Below are 14,639 nucleotides of genomic sequence, written 5' to 3' on the forward strand. Positions count from 1 at the left end.
ATGATTTTTGTTAGAGAACACCAAATACAATGACAAAATGTCAAACCGCACAGCCTCGAGTAGTTCCCGTTTACTCCGCTCGTCTTAAAGCTCGTAGTTGAGCGCTTGTGTCGCGTGTTAGGAATTAGTGAATACCATTTCAATATTTCATCGCTGCGTCAAGGTTGATGTCTAGGCTGTTTGTTTATAAAATGGCACTACAGTTGACGGTCGGTTAGTCGGCTATAACCCATAGTTGTATATGTCGACGACAGATAACCTATTCGCAGCTATTCTTTGCATAGCCGCTATATATCTGGGAATCGGTATAGCTACCCATCGCTATTCACCACTAGCGATGGGTAACTAGCCAAAATTTTAATAACTCGTATCCGGCTATTTATGATGTAAAAGCTGGCTAAATGGCCAGCTATTTGGCTATCAGCTATTATAGGAAAGACTCATTATGATCGACCCAATAGCGAGATGCTTAGCGTTAGTTATTTAGTTGAACAACTGCCCAGCCACACCACATCGGATTCGATTCTCAACGCAGCAATATAATGTTAGATAATTCGAGTGTTTTTTCTTTTTATTTTTTTTTATTTTGGTTATAGTGGTGCAATGTATGTAATGAGTTAAAAGGCTTTAAGCTATTTCAACTATAATCGAATAGGCTATCTCAAACTTTAAATTCACAGATCGTAGATGTCGCTAACTCTTATTGATAATATAATTTTTTTCTTAATAAATATATAGTAATATAATAGTTATTTGCAAGAAAAATGAAATAAATAAAAAAAAATTCGCATATTGGATTATCTAATTTATTTGTTACTGCGGTGAGGTTAGAACTCAACGTAATACAGCCGGGCGGCTATTAAAGCAATAAATTGTCGACTGGCATACGCTATCGTTACTTCCAGCTACGACAGCTACCGCGGCTATCGGTAGCCGGCTATAATCATTAGCTGTCTATGTCGACGACAGATAAACTAGCTGCGGCTATTATTTGTATATCCGCTATATAGCTGGTTATGGGTATAGTTACACATCGCTATCCATCCCTTGTCACTGTCACTTGTCAGCGCCATATTAGTTTTGATTTGGAAGACTGTGAGTGGTGTGAAGTGTGCTTTAAATACGTATATTATTCAAACTTTTACTCTTTTATGCTAGTGTATAGTTAATTTTTAGGAATTTTATATAGTTTATAGAATAAGTATTATATTTTCAATAATGGATGTGCTGCTAACATTGCTTTACGTGTTATTTTCAATATGTGTGTTATATCCACCCACGGAGTTCGTATCAGCTGGCTTCGTCATCGCTCAGCTATTTGAAAACTATTTGGGTTCGGAAAAAAAGAACTTTATTGAATATCATACGAAGAGGATAACGATGACCGCTCTAATACATTCCACGTTACCATTTGGGTATGTAATTTGTTTGTGGTGCGGGGGCGAGCGAGGGCCGTGGATGTTGTCGGCGGCTGTGGGAACAGCGATTTTACCAATAATGATGTGCTATAAGATACTGTGTTGGTGGGAATACAACAGTACCAAACATCCCGCTGTGAGGTCGCTGCTATATTATGCCTCACCTGGACAAGATTGGCGAGTGGTGGCTAACAGCCTTAATATTGAATTTAGAAGGTGAGAGATCATTTTTTCTTCTATAACCTGTATAAAGTATTTGTTTAAAGTATTATTTATTTCTTTAAAGTGTAATGTAATAAAAGTATGTTATTATAGAGTATAAATTTTTAGCCCTCAATAGGTGGTTAATAACCAGTAGGAGAATTTAAAATATCTAATCTCCTTATAATATATTTATTAAATAATATTTTAATTTTTCAGTGTTGATAAAGTGTCCGTACCATTAACAGCTACAAGTAAATTTGTAGCCACTGAAACCTGGCTCATAAAAGTGTCACAATACAAGTTGAATATTGTGAAGCAGGACGACTGCACACTCATGGTTACTGCTGTAAGTATTCATTGCCTGTTTACCAGTGAGAGATTTTATACAAAAGTCGTTTGCTTTGGTATCTCTGTCATATTCTTGTTTCTACTGTGAAGCAGTCATGTTTTCATGGCTGTGTTTTGGTATGGACGTTGGAATATGGCAGTAAATTTACAGGGCATTGAGTCCTCAGGAATGGCAACGCATGGGGAGTATCATGGGCGAATCAGTATACTCTGTTATGTCCATGATACTGCTCACGTCTATAGGCGACCTGTATAGGTTACCACTTTCCATCAGGTGGGCAGTCAGCTTGTTTGCCATTGTAATTGCATAAAAAAAAAAACTGGTGTTCGTATTCACAGAAGAGTCCCTCTTAAAACATCATCAAACCCTAATTGACTTACCGACCTGCCTGCCAAGCGTAAAAACTACTGACCCACAGTACGGGGTAGGAATATGTTCAGCTGTGCTAGCATTAATGTATGTTTTACTCGATATTGTTATATATTGGATACCATTCCCATCCAAGTGATTAATGATTACAAAATGCTTATTAACTGGATTCTTTACTAAATGTCCAAAATTCATACTTTTCCCTGCCTTAAGTTCAGACAGATTTTAATGTGGAAATCATCTGATTCAAATTTAAATATCTATAAATGTGTAGAATGTAACTACGTTAAACACTAAGCTTTATTAGAACAATTTTGGCATTTAAATGTATAGAATACTTTTAAATTACATTATTAATCTACCAGACGGACAATCATAATGTCACATCATCGGGAGAAGACAAAATTCAATATGTGAATATAGAAGCAATTCCATCTGTTGACGAAGTGGAGCGCTTCGTGTTTCGTGTGTCGACAGCTGCTATGAGGGACCTGCTGCAGAGGCTGGCCCGCCCCATAAGGGTGCCCGAACACCTATCTCTCTTAACCACTCAGATCGAGAGATTTGTCGCAGTGTTCAAGCAACATATTGAACAGAATCCTATTTATTATGTGGACCAGGTAAGTGTTTTTGCTCTCTGTCACGTAATTTTTTAAATTTGAAATTTGTTTTATATCTATCATTATTATTTTTTACTTATGAAGTAACGGGTAAATAAATAATCGAAAGTAGATTCCTAAGTGATATTTAGCATGTTGAAATTACAAAAAAAAAAAAAAAAAAAAATTTGAATATTCGTTTGTTTTAATGCAGGAAATAGAACAGTGCATCTGTTGTATGCAGAGTCAAGCGGACGTGAAGATCACGCGCCGATGTTTGGCACCTCCACCACATTTAGGGGGCGGCCTACAGCAGTGCAAAAATTGTAACTGCAGGTTAGTTACTTCTTGTTTATATAATATAACAAATAGTGTGCCCCCAGATGTTTGTCGCCTGGTTCCTCGTGGGCCGGGCGATCGGTGTGATAGTGTGGCACTTAGCATAGTTAACTACGATAGTTTTTATGGATACATCGAAAGAACCATGTCCCGGATAGTACGGGGTCTGGGCCATAGAATATATCGTTCCTATGAGCGCATTCGGTGGAGATACCTCGTTAGCAAAAAAGTTGTCTCAACTCAATGAAGTGAAGTTAGTGTGGACCGAATGAAATGTCTATACTCGGGCGTACAGGGTGCTGTGGTGCGCGGCGTGCATAGGGCGGTGGTGGGCGACGCGCGCGGCGGGCCCGCAGGAGCGGTGGCTGGCGGGCCGCTGCACGTGCCCCGTGTGCCGCGCGCCCTTCTGCCTGCTGGACGTGTGCCCCGCGCGCCCCGCGCGCCCCGCGCCCCGCTCCCAGGCTCCAGTCTAGTTGTCCAACTGCATACTTGCACTTAAAATGAACAACTCTAGTGCTGACCGAACTTTGAACAAAGTTTTTTACAAGGTCGGCTCTCAATGAAATAAATCTGTTTTCTTCTTTTAATTATTATTGAATTAAAGCAATGAATTCTAATTTTTTTTTTTATTCTTTGACTACTCGCCATGATATTAATATTTTGTAATTGTAACGATTTGTAACTTGATACTTGTCAATAGGTATTGTTTTATACGAATTAATACCCGTTAGACGGTTGCTGTTCTTGCAGTAACTGAATTCAGTCGTCAGATACAAGTAGCCTACAAAATTTGTGTGGGATATTTATAAGAGATGGCCGTTTTCTTTATTTTAGAACATAATTTTTCGTATTTTTAAGTGAACAAAATTTTTACTATTATAGTTTTTAATTGTACCACCAACAAAAAATTACTCTATTTGCCGGTAATTAGTATAACTTTAGAAATATCTTACTTAATTTTATAAATGTGAAAATTTGTAAATATATATGTTACATGTTTGAATGTTTGAAACTGCTGAATAGATTGGAATCAATGGTAAATTGTGTATTTAAATGTTTGATGATAAATGTATTTGAATATAATATTACCCACCTAATGTAATTCTATTTTTACACAATCCATTTTTATATTGTAATTAAATATTATTAATCGATTTATATGTACATTATTGGTGCTTATAGAGGCTGTGATTTTTTTTAAACTTATACATTTTTTAATATTTATAATTAGGTTACCAATGATTTGTAAGTAATTTCGAATGTTTAAACTAGGTAAATGTTGCTTAAATTAGTGTCTAAATATATAAATAAATGTAAATAAATGTATTCATTTATTTTAATCTTTTGTTTAATTTTTTTTTTTTTTTGTAACCATTAACCCTTATTTGAAAACATTAAAACCATAAACCTGCTACACTATTTTATTATTTCAGCCGCTAACTGTCCGCTGGTGGACATAAGCCTTCCCAGTAAGGGGAGTTTTGCAACTGCTGTTGCCACGCTCGGCAGGCGGATTGGCAACAGCAGTTAGCCCATTGTGACGAATTCCACTAGAATTAATCACGACGGTTTCCAGGGGGAACCGCGTGCAGGTAGGGTGGTACCTGGTAGGGCGTATTGCTGGCAATGGGTAAGTTAGACCCTATTACCAACAATCCCTTTAATTTCCCCAAATAAATGGGTTTCGTGTGTCAATTACAACTCGTCCTCTATTAACGTGTCTTCTATTCTTCACTATCATCATATTCGTTAACTGTCCACTACTGAGCATAAGCATCCTGTAAGGAGTGAGGCGTATTTATCATAACATATATAAATCACAAGTATTCGAAGATCACGGATGACTGTTGTTCTTGCGATATCATTATATCCGTTAAAAAATATTAAGTATTTATAATTCACCGTACTCAAGTTATTCGACCACTATCAACAATCAACATTTTCAGTATTCGATAACAGCCTAGTGACCGGCTTGCGACATAGATTAAAATAACAGAACAACCAACAACAACAAAAATATGAGACAACTATTCTTGTCTTTGTCTTTTGTATAATATTGTCATAAGCTAAAACGAGACACATCTAGTATTTATTTGAAATAAACCAAAATAAAAGTAAGTCGTTATATGGTGACGTTATTGTCCATGGTAACGCTCATGTCTATAGGCGACGATTACCACTTTCTATCAGATGGGTTGTCATCTCGTTTGCCATTCCAAGTTTGATAAAGGGAGAAATAAATAAATCAAAATAAAAAACAAGTGTGTTGAATTTGATTTAGTCTGTAGCTCTTGTTTCTTGTCTACATCTCTGTTGTTTATTTAATTTAGTATCCCTCTGTTGACACCATATCTTTCTGGCTAGCTGGTTTTCGTTTAGAAATAAATGCAAAGGTAGTACCAAAACTTGCTGAATTTCTTGAATTTCTAGAGAAGCGTGCCCTCGCTATGGAAAACACATCTGAAGAAAAGATGCCAGCTTCAAGTGGTTCAGCTAAATTCACCAAGCCTTCTCTATTTTACTTACAATCATTTTCTATTTTAGCTTCTTTCAACAAATGGATTGAAATGGATTACACATAAACGATCTGCCATCGTTTTTAATTACAAATTGATAATTTCAATGCAATTAAATATTGCAGAACTCGAAAAACAAATGAATTTATTAGTGGAATACTATGCAAACGGAGTAGGAAACAAAGCTTTTGATTTTGACATAAGAAATCGAAGCTGTAGGCTAGGTTGTCGGCGAAAACGAGGCTGATGATTTTTGTTAGAGAACACCAAATACAATGACAAAATGTCAAACCGCACAGCCTCGAGTAGTTCCCGTTTACTCCGCTCGTCTTAAAGCTCGTAGTTGAGCGCTTGTGTCGCGTGTTAGGAATTAGTGAATACCATTTCAATATTTCATCGCTGCGTCAAGGTTGATGTCTAGGCTGTTTGTTTATAAAATGGCACTACAGTTGACGGTCGGTTAGTCGGCTATAACCCATAGTTGTATATGTCGACGACAGATAACCTATTCGCAGCTATTCTTTGCATAGCCGCTATATATCTGGGAATCGGTATAGCTACCCATCGCTATTCACCACTAGCGATGGGTAACTAGCCAAAATTTTAATAACTCGTATCCGGCTATTTATGATGTAAAAGCTGGCTAAATGGCCAGCTATTTGGCTATCAGCTATTATAGGAAAGACTCATTATGATCGACCCAATAGCGAGATGCTTAGCGTTAGTTATTTAGTTGAACAACTGCCCAGCCACACCACATCGGATTCGATTCTCAACGCAGCAATATAATGTTAGATAATTCGAGTGTTTTTTCTTTTTATTTTTTTTTATTTTGGTTATAGTGGTGCAATGTATGTAATGAGTTAAAAGGCTTTAAGCTATTTCAACTATAATCGAATAGGCTATCTCAAACTTTAAATTCACAGATCGTAGATGTCGCTAACTCTTATTGATAATATAATTTTTTTCTTAATAAATATATAGTAATATAATAGTTATTTGCAAGAAAAATGAAATAAATAAAAAAAAAATTCGCATATTGGATTATCTAATTTATTTGTTACTGCGGTGAGGTTAGAACTCAACGTAATACAGCCGGGCGGCTATTAAAGCAATAAATTGTCGACTGGCATACGCTATCGTTACTTCCAGCTACGACAGCTACCGCGGCTATCGGTAGCCGGCTATAATCATTAGCTGTCTATGTCGACGACAGATAAACTAGCTGCGGCTATTATTTGTATATCCGCTATATAGCTGGTTATGGGTATAGTTACACATCGCTATCCATCCCTTGTCACTGTCACTTGTCAGCGCCATATTAGTTTTGATTTGGAAGACTGTGAGTGGTGTGAAGTGTGCTTTAAATACGTATATTATTCAAACTTTTACTCTTTTATGCTAGTGTATAGTTAATTTTTAGGAATTTTATATAGTTTATAGAATAAGTATTATATTTTCAATAATGGATGTGCTGCTAACATTGCTTTACGTGTTATTTTCAATATGTGTGTTATATCCACCCACGGAGTTCGTATCAGCTGGCTTCGTCATCGCTCAGCTATTTGAAAACTATTTGGGTTCGGAAAAAAAGAACTTTATTGAATATCATACGAAGAGGATAACGATGACCGCTCTAATACATTCCACGTTACCATTTGGGTATGTAATTTGTTTGTGGTGCGGGGGCGAGCGAGGGCCGTGGATGTTGTCGGCGGCTGTGGGAACAGCGATTTTACCAATAATGATGTGCTATAAGATACTGTGTTGGTGGGAATACAACAGTACCAAACATCCCGCTGTGAGGTCGCTGCTATATTATGCCTCACCTGGACAAGATTGGCGAGTGGTGGCTAACAGCCTTAATAGTGAATTTAGAAGGTGAGAGATCATTTTTTCTTCTATAACCTGTATAAAGTATTTGTTTAAAGTATTATTTATTTCTTTAAAGTGTAATGTAATAAAAGTATGTTATTATAGAGTATAAAGCCCTCAATAGGTAACAAAATATTTACTTAATCCAGTAGGACAATTTAAAATATCTAATCTCCTTATAATATATTTATTAAATAATATTTTAATTTTTCAGTGTTGATAAAGTGTCCGTTTATTAACAGCTACAAGTAAATTTTAGCCACTGAAATTTTTAAAAGTGTTAATACAAGTTGAATATTGTTCGACTGCACACTCATTGTAAGTATTCATTGCCTGTTTACCAGTGAGAGATTTTATCACTAAAAGTATGCTTTGCTTATTTCTAAATATAACATATTAAAAATAAAGATTAATATTGTATATGAAGTTTTTCACAACAGTTAATAAATTTCTCTGCACATAAACTTTTTGTTAAAATATCTGCTAAGTTATCATTCTACATAATCAATTAGCTCAGTTTTATAGGCTGACCTGTATAGGTATGGACGTTGGAATCAATGGCAGTCTGCTTGTTTGCCATAATGTAATTGCATTTTCATATGAGTTCTATAGCTATTTACAATTATTAAAAACTTTTATTGGAATATCATGCTATTTACGAAGTTATATATTGGATACTGTTCTGTGAAACCAATGATACTAAATACATTCGACCAATCAGCATCTGAATAAGCTTTTAAGTTTATATTTTTCTCTATTCCTTTATTAATAGTTTTAATATATATATAGAAGCAATCTCATATAAGTCCGCATTCTTCTGTAGGTTTATAATATTCACAGCATAATCTGGTAAACTGTCGCTAAATTATTAAAATATCTATTATTTTTTTATTTATGTCAATCTGAAGTTGTTTTTCCATAGGTGTTTTTGTTCCATTACATTCTGTCATATGAAACTTTTCTAACATCTTGTCTATCTATGTCTGAGTTATTTTAATTTTATTATTAACTTTTTCAATTTCCATTCCTAGAATTTATATGACCAAGATTCTTAGCTTTTATGTACATATAACAATTGTTTCATTGAAATAAACAGATGCATTAATAAAAGTCGTCGACAAAACTAATTGCATATATTGTTTTTATAGTATAAACTATCAAATTGTCAAGGTTTGACCTTTAAGTCCTGTTCTTAAAACAAAATTATTAAAACATTCTGGGGAGGTATTTCAGCTCTTTGTATTTGCTACTACTCCCATTTTAATTTTATAGAAAAGCTGTTAAAAATAGACTGATCATTCTAGGTACAGGAGCATCGCTATCAGTCTCGCCTTTTTCAGTCCATTTTCTTTTATAGTAAAGACCCACTTAGTGTCAAATCTGTTTACTCAGCTGTCCATATCTGTATATTTGGAATGAGCTTTTAGTTCTTTATTGATTGCTGCTTGCCATTCTTTGTCATTTAGTATAATCTCATGTCACACAAATAAATATGCCATATATAATTCATAGTCCCTACACTAAAAATATGACAGTTAAGGCAGCTATAATTTGTTTTCTTCAAACCCAAATATCGGATACAGCAGTGTATAGTTAATTTTTAGGTTTAGTAATTTTTCTTAAATAATGTATTTATTATTTTCAGCTGGTTAAATAAAGTGTATTGTATACAATTATCCTTTTTAGTTTTCTCATATATTGTCTTTATTCCATTGCTTTCATTTATTTTTATTTGCTATTTCTTTTTTATATACAGTTTTATCTTCATCAAATATAACATCTGTGAAATAATTATTTTATTAGATTCCAAATTCTATAATGATCCTGAATATCCAACCATTATCATTTGTGTTAGGTTTTGGTAAAGTGACATCCATGCTTTTGACCCAAAAACTTTCATTTTGTGTAACATATTTCTTCCATGTATAAAGCTGGTGTTTTATCCTCTGTTGTAGGACTTCTATACTTTTGAGCAGCAAATTCTTTTAAAAACTTTGTTCTTACTTTATTTAATAATGTCCTACAAATTTTGTTGAATATATTGTATTACAATTCCTTTATCTTTACAATACGTTTGAATGATGCTGAAGTAAATTCATCCATTGTCTAGTCTAATCTTCTTTGTTTTTATCCCTAATTGAGTTTTTAAATTTTTTATATATTCAATAATATTTTGTTCTGCTTCATTCTTTTTTCTCAACAATTTTATTACAAGAAAATGAGAGTAATGATCTATTAGTACTTGGAAATATTTTTCTCCGTTAAGACTAGTCGGTGTTATCGGTCCACATACATCAGAACTAATTAGATCTCCAATCTGTTTACAATTATTTTTATCGGTGGTATAAAATGATCTTCTAGTACTTTTACCCATTATACAACTTTCACACCTACCTTTAGATATAGGTAGTCCCAGTATTTTGAGACCAATTCTGTTTAAATGGCCAAGTCTTCTATGCCATAAGTTTCCTTCATTATCCCTTGACAACATTGCTTGCTCTTTAGTAATATTTAACGTTAGTATGTCCATATTTATTTATTATAACTGTATTTTTGTAAATGTTATACTATGTTTACATCAACAGATAATAAATTATGTATTAATTTTTCTACTATAACTGCTTCAATTCTTATTTTTTCATTATTAAAGAAACAAAATACCTTTTTCATTTGCAATGCTTTTCTCCATTAGCAATATTTATTTCTATTGGCTGTATTTTCTCTATATTATTCATATACTGTTTCATGTTTGTAGTAACCATATGATAGTCTAAGATAAAAGTATTCTGATGACATGGCATTCATGGCAATGAAGTTATTATATGATCCTCTTCTGTTATTAAAATTTCCATATGATCTACCTCTAGCTCTATCTCTAGAACCACGGTACATATATCTATCTCTAGATGGTCTGTAGACATTTCTTTGTCTGTTATTATGGACATGTGCCTTAAATATTTGCTCTGTTGACTCCGTACTCATTGTTTCTTTATTTATAATTTTTATTTCTTCATCCAATAATCTTGATTTGACAAATTCTAATGTAATTTCTGTGTTTAAGGTTTCTATGGCTGTTATGACATACTCATAATCTTCATTTAATGTTAATAATAAATGACATATTTTGTCCTGTTCGTCAATTTTATTTTCAATATTTCTAATTCTCTTAAAATCTGATCGAATTGTTGAAAATGGTCTTCTAGTTTTGTACCTCTTTTTAATTTTAATGATAGTAGTTTTCTTTTTAATGTCAATTTCGAAAATACACTTTTTCTTTCAAATATGGCGTCCAATTTAGTGAACATGTCTTTGGCGGATTTGCAATCTTGAACATGATGCAAATATTTATCAGATATGCACTGTATGATTATTGATTTTGCTGTCGCCTCACTTCTTATTCTAGTACATTCTTCATTTTTATCATCTTTAATTTCATCATCACTTAAAATATTTAGAACTTGTTTCTCGTCCAACAAAGCCCGAACTCTGAATTTCCATTGAGCGTAATTATCCCCTTTCAATTGTGGAAGTAAGTTTACACTCGCCATTTTTACTATATAATTTTATTAATTTATTTTTATTACTTACATTTTTTCTGGGCCCATAACCTTTGTTGTTGTTTCTTTATTCGCTTATTTTCCACAGACAATTCACATAAATCCACAGTTTATTACCATAGACTGACAGTAGGCAAAAGCATAAACTTATACATTCTTAACACAAGATTGGCGAGTGGTGGCTAACAGCCTTAATATTGAATTTAGAAGGTGAGAGATCATTTTTTCTTCTATAACCTGTATAAAGTATTTGTTTAAAGTATTATTTATTTCTTTAAAGTGTAATGTAATAAAAGTATGTTATTATAGAGTATAAATTTTTAGCCCTCAATAGGTGGTTAATAACCAGTAGGAGAATTTAAAATATCTAATCTCCTTATAATATATTTATTAAATAATATTTTAATTTTTCAGTGTTGATAAAGTGTCCGTACCATTAACAGCTACAAGTAAATTTGTAGCCACTGAAACCTGGCTCATAAAAGTGTCACAATACAAGTTGAATATTGTGAAGCAGGACGACTGCACACTCATGGTTACTGCTGTAAGTATTCATTGCCTGTTTACCAGTGAGAGATTTTATACAAAAGTCGTTTGCTTTGGTATCTCTGTCATATTCTTGTTTCTACTGTGAAGCAGTCATGTTTTCATGGCTGTGTTTTGGTATGGACGTTGGAATATGGCAGTAAATTTACAGGGCATTGAGTCCTCAGGAATGGCAACGCATGGGGAGTATCATGGGCGAATCAGTATACTCTGTTATGTCCATGATACTGCTCACGTCTATAGGCGACCTGTATAGGTTACCACTTTCCATCAGGTGGGCAGTCAGCTTGTTTGCCATTGTAATTGCATAAAAAAAAACTGGTGTTCGTATTCACAGAAGAGTCCCTCTTAAAACATCATCAAACCCTAATTGACTTACCGACCTGCCTGCCAAGCGTAAAAACTACTGACCCACAGTACGGGGTAGGAATATGTTCAGCTGTGCTAGCATTAATGTATGTTTTACTCGATATTGTTATATATTGGATACCATTCCCATCCAAGTGATTAATGATTACAAAATGCTTATTAACTGGATTCTTTACTAAATGTCCAAAATTCATACTTTTCCCTGCCTTAAGTTCAGACAGATTTTAATGTGGAAATCATCTGATTCAAATTTAAATATCTATAAATGTGTAGAATGTAACTACGTTAAACACTAAGCTTTATTAGAACAATTTTGGCATTTAAATGTATAGAATACTTTTAAATTACATTATTAATCTACCAGACGGACAATCATAATGTCACATCATCGGGAGAAGACAAAATTCAATATGTGAATATAGAAGCAATTCCATCTGTTGACGAAGTGGAGCGCTTCGTGTTTCGTGTGTCGACAGCTGCTATGAGGGACCTGCTGCAGAGGCTGGCCCGCCCCATAAGGGTGCCCGAACACCTATCTCTCTTAACCACTCAGATCGAGAGATTTGTCGCAGTGTTCAAGCAACATATTGAACAGAATCCTATTTATTATGTGGACCAGGTAAGTGTTTTTGCTCTCTGTCACGTAATTTTTTAAATTTGAAATTTGTTTTATATCTATCATTATTATTTTTTACTTATGAAGTAACGGGTAAATAAATAATCGAAAGTAGATTCCTAAGTGATATTTAGCATGTTGAAATTACAAAAAAAAAAAAAAAAAAAAATTTGAATATTCGTTTGTTTTAATGCAGGAAATAGAACAGTGCATCTGTTGTATGCAGAGTCAAGCGGACGTGAAGATCACGCGCCGATGTTTGGCACCTCCACCACATTTAGGGGGCGGCCTACAGCAGTGCAAAAATTGTAACTGCAGGTTAGTTACTTCTTGTTTATATAATATAACAAATAGTGTGCCCCCAGATGTTTGTCGCCTGGTTCCTCGTGGGCCGGGCGATCGGTGTGATAGTGTGGCACTTAGCATAGTTAACTACGATAGTTTTTATGGATACATCGAAAGAACCATGTCCCGGATAGTACGGGGTCTGGGCCATAGAATATATCGTTCCTATGAGCGCATTCGGTGGAGATACCTCGTTAGCAAAAAAGTTGTCTCAACTCAATGAAGTGAAGTTAGTGTGGACCGAATGAAATGTCTATACTCGGGCGTACAGGGTGCTGTGGTGCGCGGCGTGCATAGGGCGGTGGTGGGCGACGCGCGCGGCGGGCCCGCAGGAGCGGTGGCTGGCGGGCCGCTGCACGTGCCCCGTGTGCCGCGCGCCCTTCTGCCTGCTGGACGTGTGCCCCGCGCGCCCCGCGCGCCCCGCGCCCCGCTCCCAGGCTCCAGTCTAGTTGTCCAACTGCATACTTGCACTTAAAATGAACAACTCTAGTGCTGACCGAACTTTGAACAAAGTTTTTTACAAGGTCGGCTCTCAATGAAATAAATCTGTTTTCTTCTTTTAATTATTATTGAATTAAAGCAATGAATTCTAATTTTTTTTTTTTTATTCTTTGACTACTCGCCATGATATTAATATTTTGTAATTGTAACGATTTGTAACTTGATACTTGTCAATAGGTATTGTTTTATACGAATTAATACCCGTTAGACGGTTGCTGTTCTTGCAGTAACTGAATTCAGTCGTCAGATACAAGTAGCCTACAAAATTTGTGTGGGATATTTATAAGAGATGGCCGTTTTCTTTATTTTAGAACATAATTTTTCGTATTTTTAAGTGAACAAAATTTTTACTATTATAGTTTTTAATTGTACCACCAACAAAAAATTACTCTATTTGCCGGTAATTAGTATAACTTTAGAAATATCTTACTTAATTTTATAAATGTGAAAATTTGTAAATATATATGTTACATGTTTGAATGTTTGAAACTGCTGAATAGATTGGAATCAATGGTAAATTGTGTATTTAAATGTTTGATGATAAATGTATTTGAATATAATATTACCCACCTAATGTAATTCTATTTTTACACAATCCATTTTTATATTGTAATTAAATATTATTAATCGATTTATATGTACATTATTGGTGCTTATAGAGGCTGTGATTTTTTTTAAACTTATACATTTTTTAATATTTATAATTAGGTTACCAATGATTTGTAAGTAATTTCGAATGTTTAAACTAGGTAAATGTTGCTTAAATTAGTGTCTAAATATATAAATAAATGTAAATAAATGTATTCATTTATTTTAATCTTTTGTTTAATTTTTTTTTTTTTTTTTTGTAACCATTAACCCTTATTTGAAAACATTAAAACCATAAACCTGCTACACTATTTTATTATTTCAGCCGCTAACTGTCCGCTGGTGGACATAAGCCTTCCCAGTAAGGGGAGTTTTGCAACTGCTGTTGCCACGCTCGGCAGGCGGATTGGCAACAGCAGTTAGCCCATTGTGACGAATTCCACTAGAA

The 14,639-nt window shown here is 34.3% G+C and overlaps 2 protein-coding genes across 2 annotated transcripts; both read left to right on the forward strand.

The window, feature by feature from the left end:
• The first annotated feature begins 738 nt into the window (after positions 1-738).
• LOC128200789 (E3 ubiquitin-protein ligase TM129-like) lies at positions 739-4,614 on the forward strand. The gene is made up of 5 exons (XM_052895334.1): positions 739-1,634; positions 1,839-1,968; positions 2,706-2,960; positions 3,154-3,275; positions 3,574-4,614. Exons 1-5 carry the CDS (start codon positions 1,219-1,221, stop codon positions 3,749-3,751), a joined length of 1,101 nt encoding a protein of 366 aa, XP_052751294.1. The 5' UTR covers positions 739-1,218; the 3' UTR covers positions 3,752-4,614.
• Positions 4,615-6,826: 2,212 nt separating this feature from the next.
• Positions 6,827-14,422, forward strand: LOC128200792 (E3 ubiquitin-protein ligase TM129-like). The gene is made up of 5 exons (XM_052895338.1): positions 6,827-7,675; positions 11,641-11,770; positions 12,506-12,760; positions 12,954-13,075; positions 13,374-14,422. The coding sequence occupies exons 1-5, from the start codon at positions 7,260-7,262 to the stop codon at positions 13,549-13,551; spliced, it is 1,101 nt and encodes a 366-aa protein (XP_052751298.1). The 5' UTR covers positions 6,827-7,259; the 3' UTR covers positions 13,552-14,422.
• Positions 14,423-14,639: the final 217 nt, after the last annotated feature.

The sequence above is a fragment of the Galleria mellonella genome, unplaced genomic scaffold (genome assembly GCF_026898425.1).
Source record: "Galleria mellonella isolate WM207_F2 unplaced genomic scaffold, CSIRO_AGI_GalMel_v1 utg270, whole genome shotgun sequence".
Lineage (NCBI taxonomy): Eukaryota > Metazoa > Arthropoda > Insecta > Lepidoptera > Pyralidae > Galleria > Galleria mellonella.